Source organism: Cornus florida, unplaced genomic scaffold (assembly GCF_030987335.1).
Source record: "Cornus florida cultivar Cherokee Brave unplaced genomic scaffold, ASM3098733v1 CherokeeBrave_3.0.0_Hap2_Chr07, whole genome shotgun sequence".
Taxonomy (NCBI): Eukaryota; Viridiplantae; Streptophyta; class Magnoliopsida; order Cornales; family Cornaceae; genus Cornus; species Cornus florida.
This window is the reverse complement of record NW_026775577.1, coordinates 34,385,313-34,406,031: the sequence shown is the minus strand read 5'-3', so window position 1 is coordinate 34,406,031 and position 20,719 is coordinate 34,385,313. Positions and strand designations below refer to the sequence as shown.

The following is a 20,719-nucleotide window of genomic DNA, read 5'->3' as shown; positions in this document are numbered from 1 at the left end:
AGTATTGTTGATTTTGAGGCATTTGCTTCAGAATTACGCAACTGTGATTTGTTCAATTGCAGTTAGATCCGGTGAGTTCAAAGCTAGAAAAGCTCAGATCTAGCAAACGGTGATCACGATTCAGTGAAGTTGAGTCCAGATCTGACAGAATTCGCATCGGTGACACTCATATCTGATTAGGAATTCGTGATTCATGCCTTTGCTTCGCTCCGGAATCATGATAGGGGTTGAGAACTCCAATACGGTAGAGAATGTCCAACAGATGAAACTTGATGAGTTGATGAGCATAATCGAAGCTCTCAGGAGAGAGAATGCAGATCTAAGGACTGAAATGCAGCGTCAAGAAGTTCCGGTGATTCCACGATTGCTCCCGGCAAGAGAAGAAGTTGCACGTACCGATGCGGCACAACACTGCGAGGAGGTAGGGAACAATCAGACAGATCTTCACCGCGAGGAGGTCAGGCCAAACGATTTGCCGCCAAATCCTCGTCGTGTTGGTGATCGCGAAGGATCAACTCACGTGGATCCACGGCGTGAGCAGATCAGGCAAAACGAAGCCATGACTTTCGATCCACGTCAAGAAACGTCCAGCCAAGGAGAAGCAATGGAGTTTGATCGTCACAAAGCTATACCGACGTGGCACAAAGAATTTATCGAGGATAGATCATTCGATCCGACTTATCGGCCTTCCATGGCGACGTTCGACTATCACAACTCAGAGAGGAGATCTGTAGATCAGAGAGTGATCGCGGGGTTCCAGAGGGAAAATGAAGCCCTCCGTTCAGCAGCTCGAACGGTTGATTCACCGTTCACCGATGAAATTCTGAATGCCTCAAGTCCGAGGAAATTTTCCATGCCCGTTTTCATTATGTTCGACGGAACGACCGATCCGATTGATCATGTGTATCACATCCAGTTGAAAATGGCTCTGAACACTGAAAATGATTCCTTGATGTGCAAGTGCTGCCCTACAAGTCTAGCTGGACCAGCACTCAATTGGTTCAAGAACCTGCCGAGAGGCTCAGTGGACAGTTTCCGAAGCTTGTGTGATCGGTTCGTAAACCAATATTATGGAAATAAGCGTCCAACAAAGGACATTTCGGCAGCATGAGGATGAGCGTCTCCAGGCTTTCCTAACCAGGTTTAACCTTACTAAGAGTATGATGATTGAATGTCATCCTTCTACCGTGGTTCAAGCGTTTATACTGGCCATGACTCGTGGCACTCCATTCCATACAAGCTTGATCGTGAATACGCCGAAGACTATGGATGAACTTAACGAAAAAGCTGATAGATTTGTGCGCTTGGAAGAAGAAGAGGCAGCTAACGCTCGGAAGACATCCGTCATATCCACAGAGAAGAAAACCAAAGCAAAGATCAGACAAAAGCAGATTCAGCCACAGCGTCAGACCTTGTGGAAATCTGAGAAGAGGCCCAGGGAGGAAGAGCTAGTTACTCCGTTAAAAGTCACCTTAGCAAGGCTGTACTAAGAAAATAAAAATAATTTCTGATCTCCTTTACCGATCAAACAACCCCTCGAACAGAGGGATCAGTCTAAGCATTGTGCATTTCATTCTGACTTTGGCCATCAGACTAATGAATGCAGGAACTTAAGGAGACATGTAGAGATGCTGATAGCCAGAGGGGAATTCGCAAATTATATTCAAGGCCCGGTGGTGGAATAGAACCAACCAATGGAGCACGTGAAGAGGAATCAGAAGTCGAACTCTCACAATACGCAACCAGTTCGAATAATCAATGTAATTCACGGTCGGCCTGAGCCTACTGAGGAGTCAGATGAACTGATTCGAACACGCCTTCGCCAGGCACGGATGAAGAGGAGGATAGGTAGTGTCAACAATCTGTACCAACAGAGCGCATCAACACAGATAAATTTTGACAGAACAGATCTATTACGTGTTCAGATCCCTCATGAGGACCCGTTTGTCATCAGTTTGACAGTAACCGAATGTTTGGTACGCAGAGTTCTGATTGATCCTGGAAGTAGTGCGAACGTCATGCTGAGGGACACATTTGATCGACTCGAGATCAAGCCGGATCGGCTCAAACCCACTGGAAATCCCTTGCTAGGGTTTGATGGAAAACGAGTAGAGCCCATCGGTACAGTGGAGGTAGTAGTACACGCTGCAGAGAGGGTTTTGATGGAGACCTTTGTAGTTGTCGAGATTCATCCCTCTTACAACCTTCTGATGGGCAGAGGGTGGATCCACAGAGTTCAAGGTGTTCCTTCCACTCTGCATCTAGTAATGAGATGCCTGGGGCCAGACGGAACCAAGGTGATTGACATTCATGGGGACCAGGTTGCAGCTAAGGAATGTTATTCAGTACACTGAAGTATGCTGGAAAAGGGAAAGCTCCCATTTGTTCGGCAAGCCCGAGATAGCAATTACAGGAGCCTCCCCCCAAGCAGAGTGGGGAGGAGGAGCCAGTGGACTTGACCGAAGAACCCCTGGTTGATGTGTAGATCGATCGGTTTCGACCGGAACGAAAAACCAGAGTGGGGGAACGACTCGCCGTGGAGGAGAAGCAGGAGTTAGTTAAGTTCTTGTCTCAAAATGCCGATGTATTTGCATGGAGCCACCTAGACATGCCTGGAATCGATCCTTCTGTATCCTGTCACTCCTTGAACGTTAATCCCAATGCAAGACCTGTAAAGCAGAAGCAGCGCCTGTTTGCTCCCGAGCGCAACCAGATCATAGCCAAGGAGGTTGACAGACTGCTTGATACGAGATTTATAAGAGAAGTGTATTATCCTGACTGGTTGTCAAACATTTTTATGGTGTAGAAGAAGAATGGGAAATGGCGAGTGTGTATTGATTTCACCAATCTGAACAAAGCCTGCCCAAAAGATAGCTTTCCGCTGCCGAAAATTGATCAAATGGTGGATGCTACTACTGGGTATGAGCGTTTAACCTTTTTAGATGCTTATTCAAGTTACAATCAGATCCCCATGGATCCTGCTGATGAAGAGAAAACTTCTTTCGTTACCGAATGCGGGACCTATTGTTACAAAGTCATGCCATTCGGACTGAAGAACGCCGAAGCAACTTACCAAAGACTCATTAGCAAAATTTTCAAGGGCCAAATAGGGAAGACGGTGGAAGCTTACATTGATGACATGGTGGTAAAAGTAAGAAGAAAGTTGACCATCTAAAACATCTACGAGACGTATTTGATGTGTTGAGACAATATGGAATGAAGCTCAATCCAACCAAGTGCTCATTTGGCGTGAGTTCTGGCCAATTCCTGGGACACGTGGTTAATCATAGAGGGATAGAAGCAAGCCCTGCCCAAGCAGGAGCTCTGATTAAGAATGCCGAGCCGACAATAGTCAAAGAAGTGCAAACACTTACGGGACGGATCGCAACGTTGAGCCGGTTCATTTCTAAATTGTCAGATCGCTGCAAACCATTTTTTGACACAATATGAAGCCATGGCAGACAAGTTTAGGGGGATGAACAGCGCCTAGCATTAACTGCTCTGAAATAATATATGCAAAACCTTCTGGTCCTGTTAGCTCCAGAACCAGGTGAAAGCTATTTTTATACCTCAGGGTATCCAGCATCGCGATAAGTGGTGTTTTGATCCGTTGTGCAGAGGGGAAGCAATATCCAGTGTTCTATGTTAGTAAAACGATGATTGAAGCCGAACGACGTTATTCAAAAGCGGAGCGGGTGATACTCTCGCTAGTGCATGCGAAAAGAAAGCTCAGGCATTATTTTGAATCCCATCCTATCATCGTTCTAACCACTTTCCCTATCAGAGTAATCCTGCACAAACCGGACCTCTCAGGAAGGATGACGAAGTGGGCCATAGAGTTAAGCTCATTCGATATCACATTCGAACCCAGAACGGCAATCAAGAGGTAGGCGGTGGCAGATTTTTTACTAGAATGTGACTCAGAGGACATGGAGGAAGACCTTCGTGGTTGCTTGTGGAAACTCTTTGGCGATGGATCCTCAAATCAGATGGGTGTAGGCATTGGGGTCAAACTGCAAACGCCAAAAGGTACGTCCTTGAATCAAGCGCTCCAGCTTGAATTCAGAGCTACCAACAATGAAGCGAAGTATGAAGCACTACTGGCAGGACTTAAGCTTGCCAAGGAGCTGAAGGTCAGGAATTTGACAGTTTTTAGTGACTCGTAATTAATTGTCCGGCAGGTGAATGGCAAATATAAAACCAAAGATAAAACAATGGAAGCATATCGTTCTGCTGTTATGCGGGAAGCCAAAAATTTTGAAAAAATTGAATTCATTGTTATTCCATATGAGCCAAGCTGGATTGATCTGATCATAACTTACATCCGGGATAGTACTCTGCCTGAGCAAAAAGATGAGGCTAGGAAAATCAAATCGAATGCTGCAAAGTACGCCATAGTGCATATCCAGTTGTACAGAAGATCTTTTTCCGGGCTATACTTAAAGTGCGTCACCCCCACAGAGGCTTGGCAGATACTGCGAGCTATTCATGAGGATGTATTGGAAACCATTCAGGAGGAAGGTCTTTAACGCACAAAGCAATAACACAAGGGTACTTCTGGCCGAACATGTCGCAAGATGCGGAAGAATTATCCAGAAGGTGCGATAGGTGCCAAAGGTTCGGACCACTGATCCACCAACCACCTGAGGACTTGCACGTAATGGCCACACCATGGCCTTTCGCACAATGGGGGATGGATGTGATTCGTCCTCTGCCAACTGCCAGAGCTTAGAACAAGTATGTGCTGCTGGCTACAGATTACTTTACTAAATGGTTGGAAACAGAATAGTACCCGAGCGTGACTCAGACTCATGTAAGACGATTCATTTAGAGTAATATTATTTGCCGCTTTGGTGTTCCGAGGTCAATCGTCATAGATAATGGCACCAACCTTGACAGCAAACAAATAAGAGAGTTGTTGGAGGAATATGGAGTTAATCAAAAGCTAGCGGCAGTAAGTCATCCCCAGGCTAATGGACAAGCAGAAATCACGAATAGAACAATCTTTGCCTGCATTAAGAAGAAGCTTGAAGATAAGAAAGGAAAATGGTTAGACGAATTGCTGAACGTCTTGTGGGCTTATAGAACGACCCCAAGGCGACCAACCGAAGAAAGCCCATTCGCCATAGCATATGGTATCGAGGCAGTTATACCGGTCGAACACCTACTTCTAACTGTCCGAAGCTTGGCATGAAACCAAGAGCATAACGACGGTATGTTGAGGTTCAACCTCGATATGTTGGAGGAAAAGAGAGATGCAACGACAGTAAGGCTTGCATCCTACCAACAGACACTTATGAATAGTCATAACAAAAAGGTAAAACACAGAGACTTTGCACAGGGTGATCTGGTTCTGAAGAAGAAGGTAGGAATAGTTAAAAAGATGGTGGCAACTTGGGAAGGCCTATATAGGGTTGTAGAAGTCTTAGGGAAGGGAGCTTACACTTTAGAAACCATGGCCGAAAGGCTGGTCAACAAGCCATGGAATGCTACGTCTTTGAAAAGGTATTATCAATAGAAAATCGAGTTCCAATTTTATCATTAATCATTCTTAAATTGTGTACGCACGGATGAATGAAATTTTGAAATCTATAAAGAACTATCTTCTTATAAAAAAATTGAATGTTTAAAAATCAACAAAGTAAGTAGCAGCTGGCACTATGAGCCGAACGCCAAAAACTTGCCCAAAATACAAAAAAGTGAAAGTGGCAAGTGGTATTCTAGCCGAGCGCCAACCACTCAGCAAAGTAAGTGGCAGCTGGCACTATGAGCCGAATGCCAAAAACTTGCCCAAAATATAAAAGTGTGAAAGTGGCAAGTGGCATTCAAGCCGAGCGCCAACCACTCAGCAAAGTAAGTAGCGGCTGGCACTATGAGCCGAACACCAAAAACTTGCCCAAAATACAAAAGAGTGAAAGTGGCAAGTGGCATTCTAGCCGAGCGCCAACCACTCAGTAAAGTAAGTGGCAGCTGGCACTATGAGCCAAACGCCTAAAACTTGCCCAAAATATAAAAGAGTGAAAGTGGCAAGTGGCATTCTAGCCGAGCGCCAACCACTCAGCAAAGTAAGTGGCAGCTGACACTATGAGCCAAACGCCAAAAACTTGCCCAAAATATAAAAGTGTGAAAGTGGCAAGTGGCATTCTAGCCGCGCGCCAACCACTCAGCAAAGTAAGTGGCAGCCGGCATTATGAGCCGAACGCTAAAAACTTGCCGAAAATATATATATATATATATATATATATATATATATAAGAATGAAAGTAAAAAGTGGCATTCTAGCCGGTCAACGCCAGAAACTTGTACAAAAAAAAAAAAAAAAAAAAAAAAAAAACAACTTCTGCTGTGACGCATTAGCTAAAAACCAACCATTGACATACAGAAAAGAACCAGATCAGATAGCGTTGAATCATTAAATCAAGGGATTTATGGTAAGAGTTCGATCAAAAGTCGGCCATCTCATTAATGATGAAGTTTAAAAGTTACAAAAAATGATGAGGTATACAGATGGCGAAAATGTAAAAAAAAAAAAAGAAAGGTCAATACACCAAAAAAGGTTCTAACTCGAAGCAGTTGCCCCGTCATCTTCTTGATGGTGCTGAACGGCCTCCTCATCATTGTTGGCGTTACCATCCTCACGGGGAGGAGAATCGAGCTGAATGACAGAATCGTTCTGTTGAGTCCTATCCTCAATAGCATTGGAAGAATCATTCCGCCAAGGGTTATCTTCAGCAGCAGCAACAGATGGAGTCACGGTGGATAGAGGAAGAACGTCCAAAGTCAGAGCGGTAGAAGGAGTATGAGTGATCTGGGAAGAAGCAATCTCTTGGCACTCATCAAATATGCCCTCAGCAGGGGTGGAGTCTGGATCGGCATAAATACCCGGAGGATCAATCTCCAGCTCCCTGTCAACCTCATCAAGGGTAGAACCAGTCTAACCCTCACTCGGAACACGATCGACATAACCCTCTCGGAACCCCTGAGCATATCTAAGGGCCCCAATTCTGGAAAACCGAGCGTGCAAAGCTAGCATACCACCATTTACCCTACTAATGGTGTCGAGTAAAGCATTGCACTCATCCAAAGCCCTTTTCTCAAAGGCCATCCGAGCGGATTACTCATCGCTCAGAAGGCGTAGCAGTTCTTCCTTTTCAATCTTAAGGGATTCTCGTTCGGTGTGCCAGACGCTATTCTCGAGCTGCAAAGCATTCCTCTCATCCTGAAGAGAGTCCATCTCCTTCCTCAGGGAGTCCCTCTCCTTTTCAACTTTCCCGAGCTGAACCATTAACCCGGTCTTCTAAGCAGCCAAAGCACCGTTCTCCTTGTTAGCTGCACCAAGGCTGTCAGAGAGCGTGCGAACATTGGCATTCACCAGCTCAACCTGCTTTTTCATAGCCATCATCCAGTACAGGGTCTGTAGAGATATACATGACAACTGGTTAAGCCGAGCAAAGTTAGAATAAATCAAGTGTAAAACTGTATAGAGATTCATTGACTAAGAGGCAGAAGTTACCTCCATGGCAGATAGGGGAAACCAGTTGAACACTTCTCTCTGAGACAGACCCTTGGCTACCTCAATATCCTTAGGAGTCCACATGCTCCTGTAGTATGCCATAACAGAGGGGGTCACGTTCGGACTAGCGGTCGTTGTGTTGGAGATCGGGTCAATAGCCGTCACGATCGGATCGGTGGAAGGAGTGGTATCAGAAATGGTGGCGGAGGAAGATACTGAAGCTGGAGAAGAAGTTGCTACAGGGGCAACAACGGGTCTGGGGGCAGTTTTCCTCCTGCCAAAGAAAGGGATCTGGAGTTGGCTCATTGCCTTGCCGAGAGCTGAGAGAGCAAGGAGGTTGTCTAAAGTGAGGAGATCCGAGCAGGAGGGAATGTCGGTCAAAACGTACTGCTTCAGGTAGTTATCCCTATCCCTGCACACACCGTAGCTCAAATCATCACAAGGAATGCCTAAAGAACGGCACAAGAAAGTACAAAAACGAGGAATGCAAATCTTACAAGGACAGTCACTCTTATGGGTTTTGTATTTCTTATAAGAAGAGACAGAGCACTCTCCAAAAGCGCTCGGGATAGGAAAATCCTCTGCAGCTGGAGAAAACCAGGCTCCCCTAACCCCAATTATATTTTTCCTCCAACCCTTCTCGGATTTGATCTTATCTTTGCAAATGAACCTCTTCTCAATGGGGTAAAAGTGGTAAAACGGTTCATCAGTTCTGATTTTGCTAACCTTGTAACAGAGGAGAAGATCTACAAGGTCCAGATCTAGACCTCTGTCACGGATCAGAAGCAACATAACAGATAAAATCCTAAGGAAATTTGGTTTACTTGCAAAGGGGAAAGTTTCAGTTTTTTAAAAGCGTAGCAAAAGAAGGGATGCAAAGGGAACCTAAGGAGGTTAAGATGAAGGTGTGAAAACAGAACCTCGCCGGGAAGAAGGCCAGCACCGGTTCTAATATTCACCTCTTTAGGGCAATTTCTAATTTGTATATCGTCAGAAAGGTGGAGTCTCATGCGAAGAACATCTAGATCTACAGTCATGGCGAGAATGAATGAAGATTTTAAGGAAGAAAAAGAGATTTTTCGAAAGAAAAAGGCAAATAAAACTAACCTCAGAAAGTGACAACGTCAAAGGGTACTGCAAGGTCGCTGGAAAAATGAGCTTTTGTGAGCAATCGCTGGAGAAGATTCGAGCAACAAAAAAGTAAGATGGAGACGGTAAAGAGAATCGATGGAACATCTATGATGCTTATAAAGACAAGGTGGACCTGAGAGCCAAGAGTCAGGAAAGCGAGGAGTTTTTTTGAATCTCGAAGCGCCGACCCCCAAATCTAACCGTCCATTCTCCCATGCGATCTTCTCAAGCCGTCAGGTCATGATCAGCAGCCTCTAATAATTACCCCCTAATTAATAGGGAGTAATTATAGGGGCAGTTGAGGATACACTAAGTGGTATGGGTCGGTTGTAGTTCGCTGGCATTGGATCTGGGCAAACAATTGAAGTATAGCTCATATAAAAGCACTACGGAATGGGCCGATCTTGGATCCACTGAAAAGGACTGAGCCCATTGGAAAGAAGGCCCAAAAGAGATAGACCAGCAGCACTAGTAGTTGCCTATAAAAGGGTTATGAAGAGAATGAAAGGGGGATTGATTTTTGAGTATTGAAAATGTGATAAGATTTTGTAAAAAGAAAAGAAAGAAAAATCTTTGCATCTTAAGAGGGAAAGGGTTTTTTTTATTATTATTATTTTTTTTCCCTGTTGTACCATGAAATCCATTAGTCAGCAACAATAACTTTCAATAAAATTAAAAGAAATTCAAATGAAGTAATATTTATTTATTAAAAAAATAACTAAATGTATATATAAATATATCTATTTATTTATTAAGGTCACCTAAGAAAACTGAAATATTAAATTGGAAATTAAAATCACTTTATGTCTTCTTTATTTTTATTTAAAAAATGCATAGAAATTTATCAATACAAAATTCAGCCGCTTCAACCATCCCTCGACCGCCACTAACGTGAGAATGCAAAAATTATTACGGAAAGTACATACTGATAAAGTTAAAGTGAGTGCAAAATGAAGGAATGAAAAAGAAAGCAAAATGGATAATGCAAGACACAAGTTCTCGGATTCGATTTCCCCCAATAAAGGTACTATAAACATATAATTTACTGTGTACACCATCTGCAAACACCATAGATGATAAAGGTACTTCCACTTCTCCTCAAATTTAAATATCCCATACACAACTGCTAAGCTATTTCCAGCCCGTAACATGCTGCATATAACTTTAAAATACACGGAGTTAAACTCTTGACCTCTTTTTAAGAAGTAGGGGTTTAGTATCGCTGGTTCACTGGCCCATTAACCTCTTACAATCTAGCATTGAATCCTTGAAACCTTATCTCACCTCTGAACGCTTTGATTACCTCAGGAGCTACTCCTTATACTTGGTCACAAACCTGGTATCAAATTTCTTTGTGCTAACATTTAACGCACGAACCACATCTACATCAACTTGCAGAACTGAACATCTTGGAATGATTCTCCTTTCCAAACTAACTAGAAAAAGATTTGGGCGTTTGGCAATCTCTGATACTCTTAACCCTGCCTTGTTCATGAAGAAATCCATAAATTTCCTCATCTTCTTCTCTGAGCAAATCATACATCCCGGTTCCAATTTGAAAGCCGAATTAAATTCCCTTTCAGACCAACCAAAGCTCATATAAGCATCCTTTTCCTTTTCCCAACTGAGTTTGCTATTCGATAAAACGAACGGAGAGCCAAGATGTAGGATGGCCTTTTGGATCAAATCCCATTTCCTTGACTGCATCAGTAGCCTCTTTAAACACATCAACACTCAAAGTTAGTGCTCTAGGCTGTAACATGATTAGTGTTCCAATATGGGATTCAGGAACACCATGAGCAAGCAAGGTGTCGATGTTTGGCACCATAACTTTCTGAACATTGCACGACCCCATATGGATAGTTTGCTTAAGAGCATAAATTAATTTCTCATTGGTCCGTTTAAAGAAATCAAATGTGGGTTTGACTTGGTTTACTAAACTGCTATCTAAAATGTCAGATGAACAGAGACATAGGCAAGTCAGGTCCTTCAATACCCAAAGACTCAAAATACTCAAATTTGGGGCTCAAAGTTCTCTCCGGATCAGCAGAAATGAATTGTGGGCATCTAGAAATTAGGATTGAAATGTGTTTTTCAGTGAACCCAATCGACCTCAACAGCTCAAGAACCAAGTCTGGTTTCTCTGTGCTCTTAATGTTGACCTTCTTAGAAGCTGAGAGCAGTTTTGAGAGACAACCCACATGACTTCGTGAGGTAAGAGATGGTGAGAGCTTGATTCTCTGTGAAATCTGAGTTTTTTGCTATTGATTGGGTTTCCAAAAAACGAACACTTGTGGGTGTATTATGATTAATTCTGTGATGTATGAGTTTATCGTGTATGAAATGACACTTGGGTGACATAGACCTACAGAATCTGAAAGCCATAGTGTTGGAGCGATTTGAATGTTGCCTCTGAGCTGTGCTCGAGCGATTTGAATGTTGCCTCTGAGCTGTGCTCGATCTTCCACAGGACCCTAACCCTAGCGAGAGATATTTAGAAAAGCTGTCCTATCTTGTGAGTAGATTGAGCCTAAATCCTAAACCCTGATCCTATACTAGCAATAAATGATTTGGGCCATTGAAATGGGCTCATATCAATGGTCGAAAGGGCACTGCTAGCCCATCTTAATTAGTTGGACTTAAAATATTCAACTGTAAATGCCCTGAAAATATAGTCAATTATATATAGCATTACACTTGTGATGAATGATATGTGATGTTTCAAAGAATTTACATTTTAATTTTATGACGTAATAAGTTCAAAATAGTCTCTCTCACTTTATTTGTTTTTAACTCTTATACTTCTTTTGGTTATGAAATAAGATGACACTGGTTCAAATATCTAAATTGATCATGGCATATTTAGAAAACCATAAAATAAGGATAAAAATGAAAATATTTGGTTAGCAAGTTGATGTACAAACTCTCATCCTTATGTAGTTTTTGTTGGGAATTATATCGATTCGATTTAGCCCAACCCGATCGACCTAAAACTTCACTATAAATTTATATTTATATATATAATGAATTAAGAAGAGAATATATCACAGTACAGAATGCCTACTCCCTTAATATTACATCTCTCTACTGTTTATTTGATGCTTACATTTCTAGTTGTAGCAATATAATTGATGACACGAATACAAAACATGTACAATAAATGAGCGAGTCAAAAATTGGTGAAGCATTATCCAATACACTCCTCTCTTTTTATAAATGCACTATTTTCTTGTATTTTTTTTTTTTTTTTAACATAAATACCCCCTATATTTGATTCTCTTGAATTAAATCAAGGTCAATAATGTCTTTTTACAGTAAGAGTGTAGTGTTTTTATCATCTTTCTTAATAAAATCATGCGATTAAAATTAATAAATGAAACCAGGCTTGGTTTGACAAAGCTCACACAATACAGTCATTCTTTGAATACAAAGAACCATGCATGCCAGCAGAAGTTCAGACACCATCAAAAGCGAAAATGAGGAAATCAGTGAACTTAATCAGGCTGCGTCTACTAATAGTAGTCTTGGGGCCAAGATTGAGCTGAATCTTCGACGGAGACAAGAGTCAAGAATACAGTTGCCGGTGAACGTGGTGCCACAGTCGTCGGTGTTGGGATTGGAAGGATTGATGAAGACAGGCCTTGAGAATTTGGTGAAGATGTCAAGGTCAAGACTGATGTTTATCCAAGAAGCATAAGGTATGCTATTTCGAAGAGAACCGGGTTGGTTTCGGTTATCTCTACCATCCACCAGCCATGCAATCCAATTATCTCAGTTGCTTCATTTTTTGCATTTCTTCCGTCAAATCGCGCACTCTACACAAGCCCTTCTAGCCTCTGAAGCCATCCTCATTGACTTCACACGACCAGGTGTCGTGCCCCAAAGATCTGATGGGGAGGGACCCAAACCATAAGTGCGAACCAAGCCATGTCTATCTTCACCAACTACTTGGGAAAAGATGTCATCTCTAGCAGCACCGCGTTGTGAAGTTTCTGGTTGTTGAGTAAAAAATACACCAAACGTTAGAATTATAAACCACAATATAAAGGATGCGACAATATAATCTTATATATATTATATTCTGGAAAAAGGAGTGCACTACCATTATCCTTAACACAAAATTTTAGTACTGAAAATATCTATTGAGCAACACTTTTTGGAATTAATTAATTATAAAGTTAAAACTCAATTAGGCAATGGCAGTAAATATACGGGAGCATTACAATATTGTGAACTTGAATAAGTATGTGCACCCAGTGTTCACACAAACAACATCATAGAACATTCCCAAACAATGTCAGGTCACTTGCATCATAATATCCCAAACATGGTCTAATGAGCTTTATATATGAATATTGAGTCAAGTCATGGAATTAAGCAGCCATTAACATGTAATTTAAGGCCTAGATGATTCTGCCAAGCAGCTCAACGGCTAGAACAGAGTCCAGCTATACAATTGAACAAAACAAAATCAGAGGGGAGTATAGCAGCAACTACGAAATAGAGGTGAAAAAGAACATCTGGAGCAAAGCAGCCAAACCAAATTCCAGAAACATCAAAAGCATAAACATCACAGCAGCATCAATTTGATCAATATAACAGCCCATTCAATTGATGCAAGAGCCAGACACGATTTAACAATAGCTTACAATAATTTGTGCAGATGCTTCATACATTGGTCGTCCATTTTTTCATGTGCGCGTTAGTATAAACAAATCTGCCCGGGTTGGTTCCTCTCCATTAGGCCTCTTCTTACGCTGTCCTCAAATAAAAAATAACATTAAAGTTCGGAATAATTATTTGGAAATTAGACAACCAACATATTATCACATAAGCCTAATGAACAATATAGCTTACCTCCTCGTGTATTTGTGCAAAGCTTTTTTATCTTACTGTGTGAGTATTTTTTTGCTTTGGACGACTGGTAGTATTAGTAATGCTACGCTCCTAAAAATAAGAAAAACATATTAAAGCATTACTTAGAGAGAGATTAACTTATCCAATGTATGGATGTACACTGAAAATTTTAGAGTAAGGTTTGTGCCTAGATTTCTCATTTTGAAACAGAAATAAAGATTAAAAGAGGGAAAGGGAATGATAAAAAGTGCTTACTTTGCTATCATTCCATCAGCCATAAAAAGGACATACAATTTGGTGTAAACAAGCCAAGTACACTAAAAAATATTTAAAATTTTAAGGCATTAATTTAAAAAACTTCAGTTCACCTTACATACATGTCCTTTGTCTAAGTTCCAAAATTGAACTAGGTAATACCACTGCTCTGGCAAGACTCGATCATCACGACCTGCCAGTCGCTCCTCATTAGTCACATGTGTCATGTAATGCTTCTTCTTCAAGTTAGACTTAAAGTTCCTCCACTTCTTACCATTCGATTTTAGTACCCATGATTTAGCATAGTCTGGAATTATAAACTTTTCTTTCGTCACTCAAAATACAGGTTTTCTTTCGTCTACTAGTCCACTTAAGTAATCATCAATGAAAATAAATAAATAAATAAAAGAAAAAGACAGAGAGAAGAAAGGTAAATTACCCCCTCTCCAAAGTCATTTTTTAACTAAAACACGGTAGTTTTAGAAATCTGCCAGCAATTTTATGAGCAAATGCAATCCTTCATTATGAAAATTTCATTTTGTGATTATTTAAGCAATTACATTTGTGAGCCAGAAATATACATACTGCTATATCAAAATTTGTAGTTCATAAAAGTGCAAAAAATTGAATCAGCAATTTTATGAGCAAATGCAAGTTCTGGTTCAGTCATCTTACATAAAAGTAAAAATAAGGTGAGATTCTTGTTCACTTCACATATATCATGAAGCCCTAAATTTAACAACAACTACAATAAACAAAAACAAAAAATTAATTGAAAATCAAAATAATTCAATTGGTAAGGTACCAAAGATCAGATTATGAATAGTTTGGAGATACTACTCATTGAAATACCTCGATCTTAAAAAAATTCTCAAATTCGTCAGAATCATGAATAGTCAGAAACTATGAGAACTATATAAAAAAAAACAATCAAATATTAACATTATGGTTTTGTGGCAAAAAATCATGAAAAAAATACAGAACGAGAAATCATATTACAAGAATAATCATGTTGTCAACCACTTTGAATGAATTTATACATCCAGATCGATTAAAAATTGAAACAGGGTTCTAAAACCAGATCCAAACTCTTAGAAACGGTTTCATACAATAATAACATCAATCTCCAATTAAAGCTGAATTCCAATAAAAATGAAGCAAATCTGATAGAATTTACCTGTGAGTGGATGAAAATGAATATAATGATCGTTTGCCATTTTGGACGAAACAGAAGTCGATTTAGTTCCAATAAATTAGAACAGACGAATTAACGAACTCAACAGCTTGGTCTGGTTTCAATTTCTCTCTGAAATGTAAATGAAGCTCTTGATCGAAAATGTTTGTAACAGAGAGCAGCTCAGATAGAGTGAGAGAATCGTCACTCCTACGGTTCAGTTTGATTTTGGGACGGAGACTGAGGAGTAAATTGATGAAACGCGGGAGTGAAAAAGTGAGGAATGAAAAAAAAAAAAAAAAAAAAGTGAGGAACTAAATGAAAATATATATAGAAAAAGAATGTGCATGGCAGTCACGTCCAGCACTTACTAGAAATTACAGTCAGAAATATTTTAAAGCAGCGTTTTTTTTAATAAATGCTGCTAAAATTTTGTCACTACGGGGATATTTAGTTGTAGTGGAGTTAAATCCAGAGAAAAAGGTTTTACATAATACATGAAAGAATATAATGAAATCATGGAAAGTTAAATCTAGAGATAAATTATTTACGTAGTATATGAATGTATAGACAGCTTAGGACACATAGGACTAATTAGCCATAATGAAATCAAACACACATGGAAATGACCACTAGCCTTTCACAGGTACTAAGTACTCTTACAGGTAAAACAAGGGAATTCACCAAATCAGTGTAAATACTATATAGACACACACACCAACCATCTCAATCACCACATGAGTATTATGCAGACCTAGAAAATAACTAATAATTAAAAGATATAGACAGTCAAATGGAACTATGAAGCAAATCTGCCCATTTTCAAAATTTTAAAAATTAGAGCATATTTCATAACATTACAGATGAGAAACATAATTATGAAATTTTCTAGGATGTGACAAAGTCGACAGAGAAAACTGATGTGATCTTCAAAATATACAAGACAATCTTACCTCTTCTCATACTGTATCAGTCACCAAAAAACCTCATTGAAGTGATTAGAGGATTACTTCTTAGATGGCAGACCTTATATGCAGCCAAATCATTTTGATAGAAATTCAAATACACCATATTTCCTCTGTTGTTGCCAGCATATCAAGCAGCTACTCGCTTCTCTGATTCCAAATTGTCCTACAATCTAGCATTGAGTTCTTGAAATCCTATATCACCATTGTATGATTTGATTACCTCGGGAGCTACCTCCTTATACTTAGTCAGAATCCTGGTCTCAAAATTCTTTTTGCTATCATTTAACACCCAAACCACATCTACATCCTTCTGAATCAAAACCCTTTTGACATCAGAATTTGCAGAACTGAACATCTTGGAATGATTTTCCTTTCCAAACTAGATAGAAAAAGATTTGGGCATTTAGCAATCTCTGATGCTCTTAAGGTCGCCTTGTTCTTTAAGAAACCCGTTCACTGATCTTCTTCTCTGAGCAAAGCATACATCCCGGTTGCAATTTGAATGCCGAATTAAATTCGCTTTCAGACCAACCAACGCTCATATAAGCATCTTTTTATTTTCCCAATTGAGTTTGCCATTCAACATCATTCCATGGATAGCCAACATGGTTTTTTTTTTTTTTTTTTGATAATTTGATGTCGAATGGCAAACTCAATTGGGAAAAGAAAAAGGATGCTGATAGCCAACAAGTATGTTAGCCTTTTGGGATCAAATCCCATTTCATTAACTGCATTAGTAATCTCTTTAAACACATCAACACTCAACGCTAGTGCTCTAGGCCGCAACATGATTAGTTTTCCAATATGGGATTCAGGACCACCATGAGCCAGCAAGGTTTCGACATTTGGCACCATAACTTTCTGAACATTGCACAGCCCCAGATGGATAGATTGCTTAAGAGCATAAATTAAATTCTCATTGGTCCTTATGTATTGTTTAAGGAAATCAAATGTTGGTTTGATTCGGTTAACGGTTTTCTAAACTGCTACCCAACTAGTTACATGAACAGAGGTAAGTCAGGTCTGACAAGACCCAAAGATTCAAAATACTCAATTTTGGGTCTCTGTGTTCTCTCTGGATCAGCCAAAATTAAATTTGGGGTTCTAGAAATTATGACTGAAATGTATTTTTCAGTGAACCCAATCAACCTTAGGAGCTCAAGAACCGAGTCTGCTCTCTCTGTGCTCTTAATGTTGATCTTCTCAGAAGCTGAGATAGCAGATTCTAGAGAAGATCAACATTAAGAGCACAGAGAGAGATGGTGAGAGGTTGTTTCTCTGTGAAATATGAGGTTTTTGCTATTGATTGGGTTTCAAAAAAAGGAACAATTGTGGGCGTATTATGATTGATTCTCTGATGTATGAGAGTGTCGTATATGAAATGAAAGACGGGTGAAATAGACTTACAGGATCTGAAAGCCATAGTGTTGAAAGATTTGAATGTTGCCTCTGTGTTGTGCTGTGCTCGATCCTCCACAAGTTTCAGGGAAAAAACCCTCACCCTAGCCCTAGGGAGAGTGATTCATAAAAGCTGTCCGATGAAGTGAGTGAGCTCAGATTGAGCCTAAACCCTAAACCCCTTTTAAGGAGTCAACCAATAGTCAACATATCAGCAACAAAAGCTTTGGGCCTTTGAACTGGGCTCATATCATTGGTGTAAAGGTCACTGCTTACATTAAGGCCCATGTTTATATAAATCATATCCACATTCCACACTGCAATAATCAATTTTAATTAGTTGGACTTAGGATATATATTAACAAGGAAAATTTTAAAATTGATAGTTGTGGACTCCTCCTCCATTTGTTATGGTGGGACCACAATTATGTGAGACAGTAAAGTTAATTGTGACATTATATTTGTGTCAAATTAAGTAAGTAATGGATCCACTTTTTTAAGGGTTTTACTTATTTATTTTATTGGTAAATTAACGTAATGTTACATTGTTTTACCGTTGCACCTACTTTCTTATCTTTTCACTCACTCTTCTATTCTCTTTACTTTCATACTTTTCCCGCTCAACTCTACGTCTATTTATAAAGTTCAAAACTCAATTGCTTATTTGAATTACAATGCTTTTGAAACTCAAAAGCTGTGGAACAAAAAAATTACCTAATGAAATACAAGTATAAAATAAAAATCTTTAATTAAACTACAATTTGAAACACAATACATAACAATTTTTTTTATTATTACTTATTCTTAATTGGGTGTTCATCACTTCACTATATCATTTTGTATTTTTATTGTTGTGTCATAATATTTCAATCATGTCTAAAAAAAAATTATCATTTTAAGAATAAAAAAATAATAATAATTAATGACACGACAGGAATACAAAACATGTTGGGCCATTGGAAAAATAAATGAGCTAGCACTATACAGTATATTTGATGCTTACACTTCTAGTTGCAGCAATATAATTAATGCCACGGCAGCGATACAAAACATGTACAATAAATGGGTGGGTCAGTAAATATTGGTACGACGTTATCCAAAAATCTTAGCCCTCGATAATATGAATTCATATTTTCATTTCTGAGTTCTCTCAAAAATCTCATTCTACCCTCATTAATACGTAGAATTAATCGAAGATTTTTTTTTTTTTTTTTAAGCCAAGAAAGAATCATTCTTTATTAATTTTATACCTAAAAGAAAAAATGTTACTTGGAAGGAAGGCGATGCACTTTTATGAATATGTTGCACTTTTTATTTTGAATGGTAATGAAGTATCAATAGATTATAACTTTCGATTTTATGCTAAACGCCCCTTATACTTGTACTTGAATCCTTTTTGTATTTTTTTTTTACATAAACACCCCCTATATAATTGATTATCATGAATTAAAACAAAGATAATAGTGTCATTTCACAGTTAAAAAAAAAAAAAAAAAAAAATGTTTTATCATCTTTCTTAATAAAATAATACTAGAATAAATAAATAAAATTGCGCTTTGCTTTGGCGGGGCTTACATGTTAAACATTGTAACGGGCGGGCAAACTTACCTAACAGTTCAAGCTCTGGATAGTGTTGTCGAACTCGCAACGCTTTCATTACGGTCGGACCATTTTGCTTACCCGATGTGACTCACCCGGACGTCTTTCGAGTCGGGCGTTTGGCATGACATCCAATCAAGGACTAAGTCTGACTCTAGCATTAACACTTATATATTCACCCATTTATACTCAATTACTTTTTCATTCAAATCGTAAATAAATGACCGTCGTAACAATCAGTCATTTCATGGAATAAGAATAACTCCGCTGCAATACAACAGAATATCCTCCCTTAGATCTACTACTCCCAAAAGGGTCTCTGTCTCCAACGTTTCAACTTACTTCATTTAATACCCATTAATGCAAATACCTTTCTCTTTTATATCACAGCAACTAATGTGTACATTTATCTTTATATCATATTCAATTAAGCCAACTCCTCCCTTTTTAAGCAACTTAATTAGATGGTTTTTCAAGTCCTTTCTCTCTCTCTCTCTTTGATCGTCACCTTCTTGCCTTTATTCTCAGATTAATTGTGCAGTCACAAGCCTATATTAGTACAAAAAAAGTGCAAGCTAGTACTAACCAGTACTGCAACATGCAGACCAAAAACTCTACCATAAAAACCAAACTCAGCCGGTTTTTGAAGGCACCCATTAGAGTCTTGATCAAGATGAGGGACTTCTACATCCAAAACATGTCGGAGTGCGCCGGAGGGTTCGGACACGGCAGTGCCATGGGGTGCCCTACTGCCCAAGTCTCCATTTTGCCTAAGAGTTTCAGCGTCAACTCTTCATTATCAAGCAACAATGAGGAAATCAGTGACCTTATTAAGGCTGCGTCTACTAAGAGTAGTCTTGGGGGCAAGATTGAATTGGATCTTCGACGGAGACAGTTGCCAGTGACCGGAGTGAATGTGGTGACGCGGTGTCAGAGTGTTGGGATTGGAAGGATTGATGAAGACAGGCCTTGTGAATTTGGTGAAGATGTCAAGGTCAAGACTGTTGTTTATCCAAGAAGCAAAAGCTATGCTGTTTCGAAGAGAACCGGAGTGTTTTGAGTTTAGGAGTACTGAATCGATACTTTGAAATTGAATTAGGAAGAAAATTAGTATGATGATGGGCAACACTCTTATCTCCTTCTACAGTTGCTGTTGTTAGAGCTGGGAAGTGACATGTGCTGTATTGTAGCCTGTAGGGTTGTTAATGTTGATGTGTCTCTAAACAATATTTGATTAACAGATTGTATTACTCTCAAATGTCACTAGAGGTGCATTGTATAATTGTTTAAATATATATTATATCTATTGTCATGTAGCCCTTTGGTGAATTAGGAGTAATGTTAATTAGTGACTAAGGGAGATGGTATTCAATCAGCTTATCGGTTTAATTTTAAATTAGAAGAAGTAATATTTAACACAATGCTATTCAGACTTGATACTATAACCGTGAATTTTAATTGATAGATTTTTATCTTTCCGATGAATTGAACAAGTTGAAAAGAAAAAATGAATTGAATAATTTCAAATTTTAGTTTTATACAATCCTTCCAAAAGAAAAGAAATCTCTCAAATAATAATCTGATTCTTGGCAATGGCTGTCCATAACTCTATTTTCTTAGAGCATCTGGGCGATAGACAAAGTAGATTTTTTTTTCTTTGTTTTTTTTCACACACAAAGTAGATAATATTTGCAAAATGTAGAGAAAGAGGGGGCGGTGTGCAGCTTACAATCAATACGTTTTTTGTGGTCCCCACATGAGATTGTTTATTACTTTCTCTTCAAATAGAGTATTGTATGGAGTACTGCATCTCAACATCTTTAG

At 39.2% G+C, this 20,719-nt stretch overlaps 2 protein-coding genes and 1 long non-coding RNA gene across 6 annotated transcripts; 2 read left to right on the top strand and 1 right to left on the bottom strand.

The window, feature by feature from the left end:
- The first annotated feature begins 1,694 nt into the window (after positions 1-1,694).
- LOC132316557 (uncharacterized) lies at positions 1,695-2,806 on the top strand. The gene is made up of 2 exons (XM_059815035.1): positions 1,695-2,345; positions 2,486-2,806. The coding sequence occupies exons 1-2, from the start codon at positions 1,695-1,697 to the stop codon at positions 2,804-2,806; spliced, it is 972 nt and encodes a 323-aa protein (XP_059671018.1).
- Positions 2,807-11,626: 8,820 nt separating this feature from the next.
- On the bottom strand, positions 11,627-17,440 carry LOC132267010 (uncharacterized). Of its 4 annotated transcripts, none has more exons than XR_009468810.1 (4): positions 15,884-17,440; positions 13,502-15,170; positions 13,294-13,401; positions 11,627-12,636 (listed from the first exon to the last, which is right to left on the bottom strand). It is a non-coding gene; the product is annotated as an uncharacterized LOC132267010 (long non-coding RNA). The 4 variants fall into 4 exon arrangements; XR_009468812.1 differs by having other exon boundaries at positions 11,639-12,636; positions 13,502-13,591; positions 13,870-17,440; XR_009468811.1 differs by having other exon boundaries at positions 11,640-12,636; positions 13,502-13,591; positions 14,934-17,440.
- A 2,053-nt stretch (positions 17,441-19,493) lies between these two features.
- On the top strand, positions 19,494-19,955 carry LOC132316556 (uncharacterized). The gene has a single exon (XM_059815034.1). The coding sequence runs from the start codon at positions 19,494-19,496 to the stop codon at positions 19,953-19,955; it is 462 nt and encodes a 153-aa protein (XP_059671017.1).
- Positions 19,956-20,719: the final 764 nt, after the last annotated feature.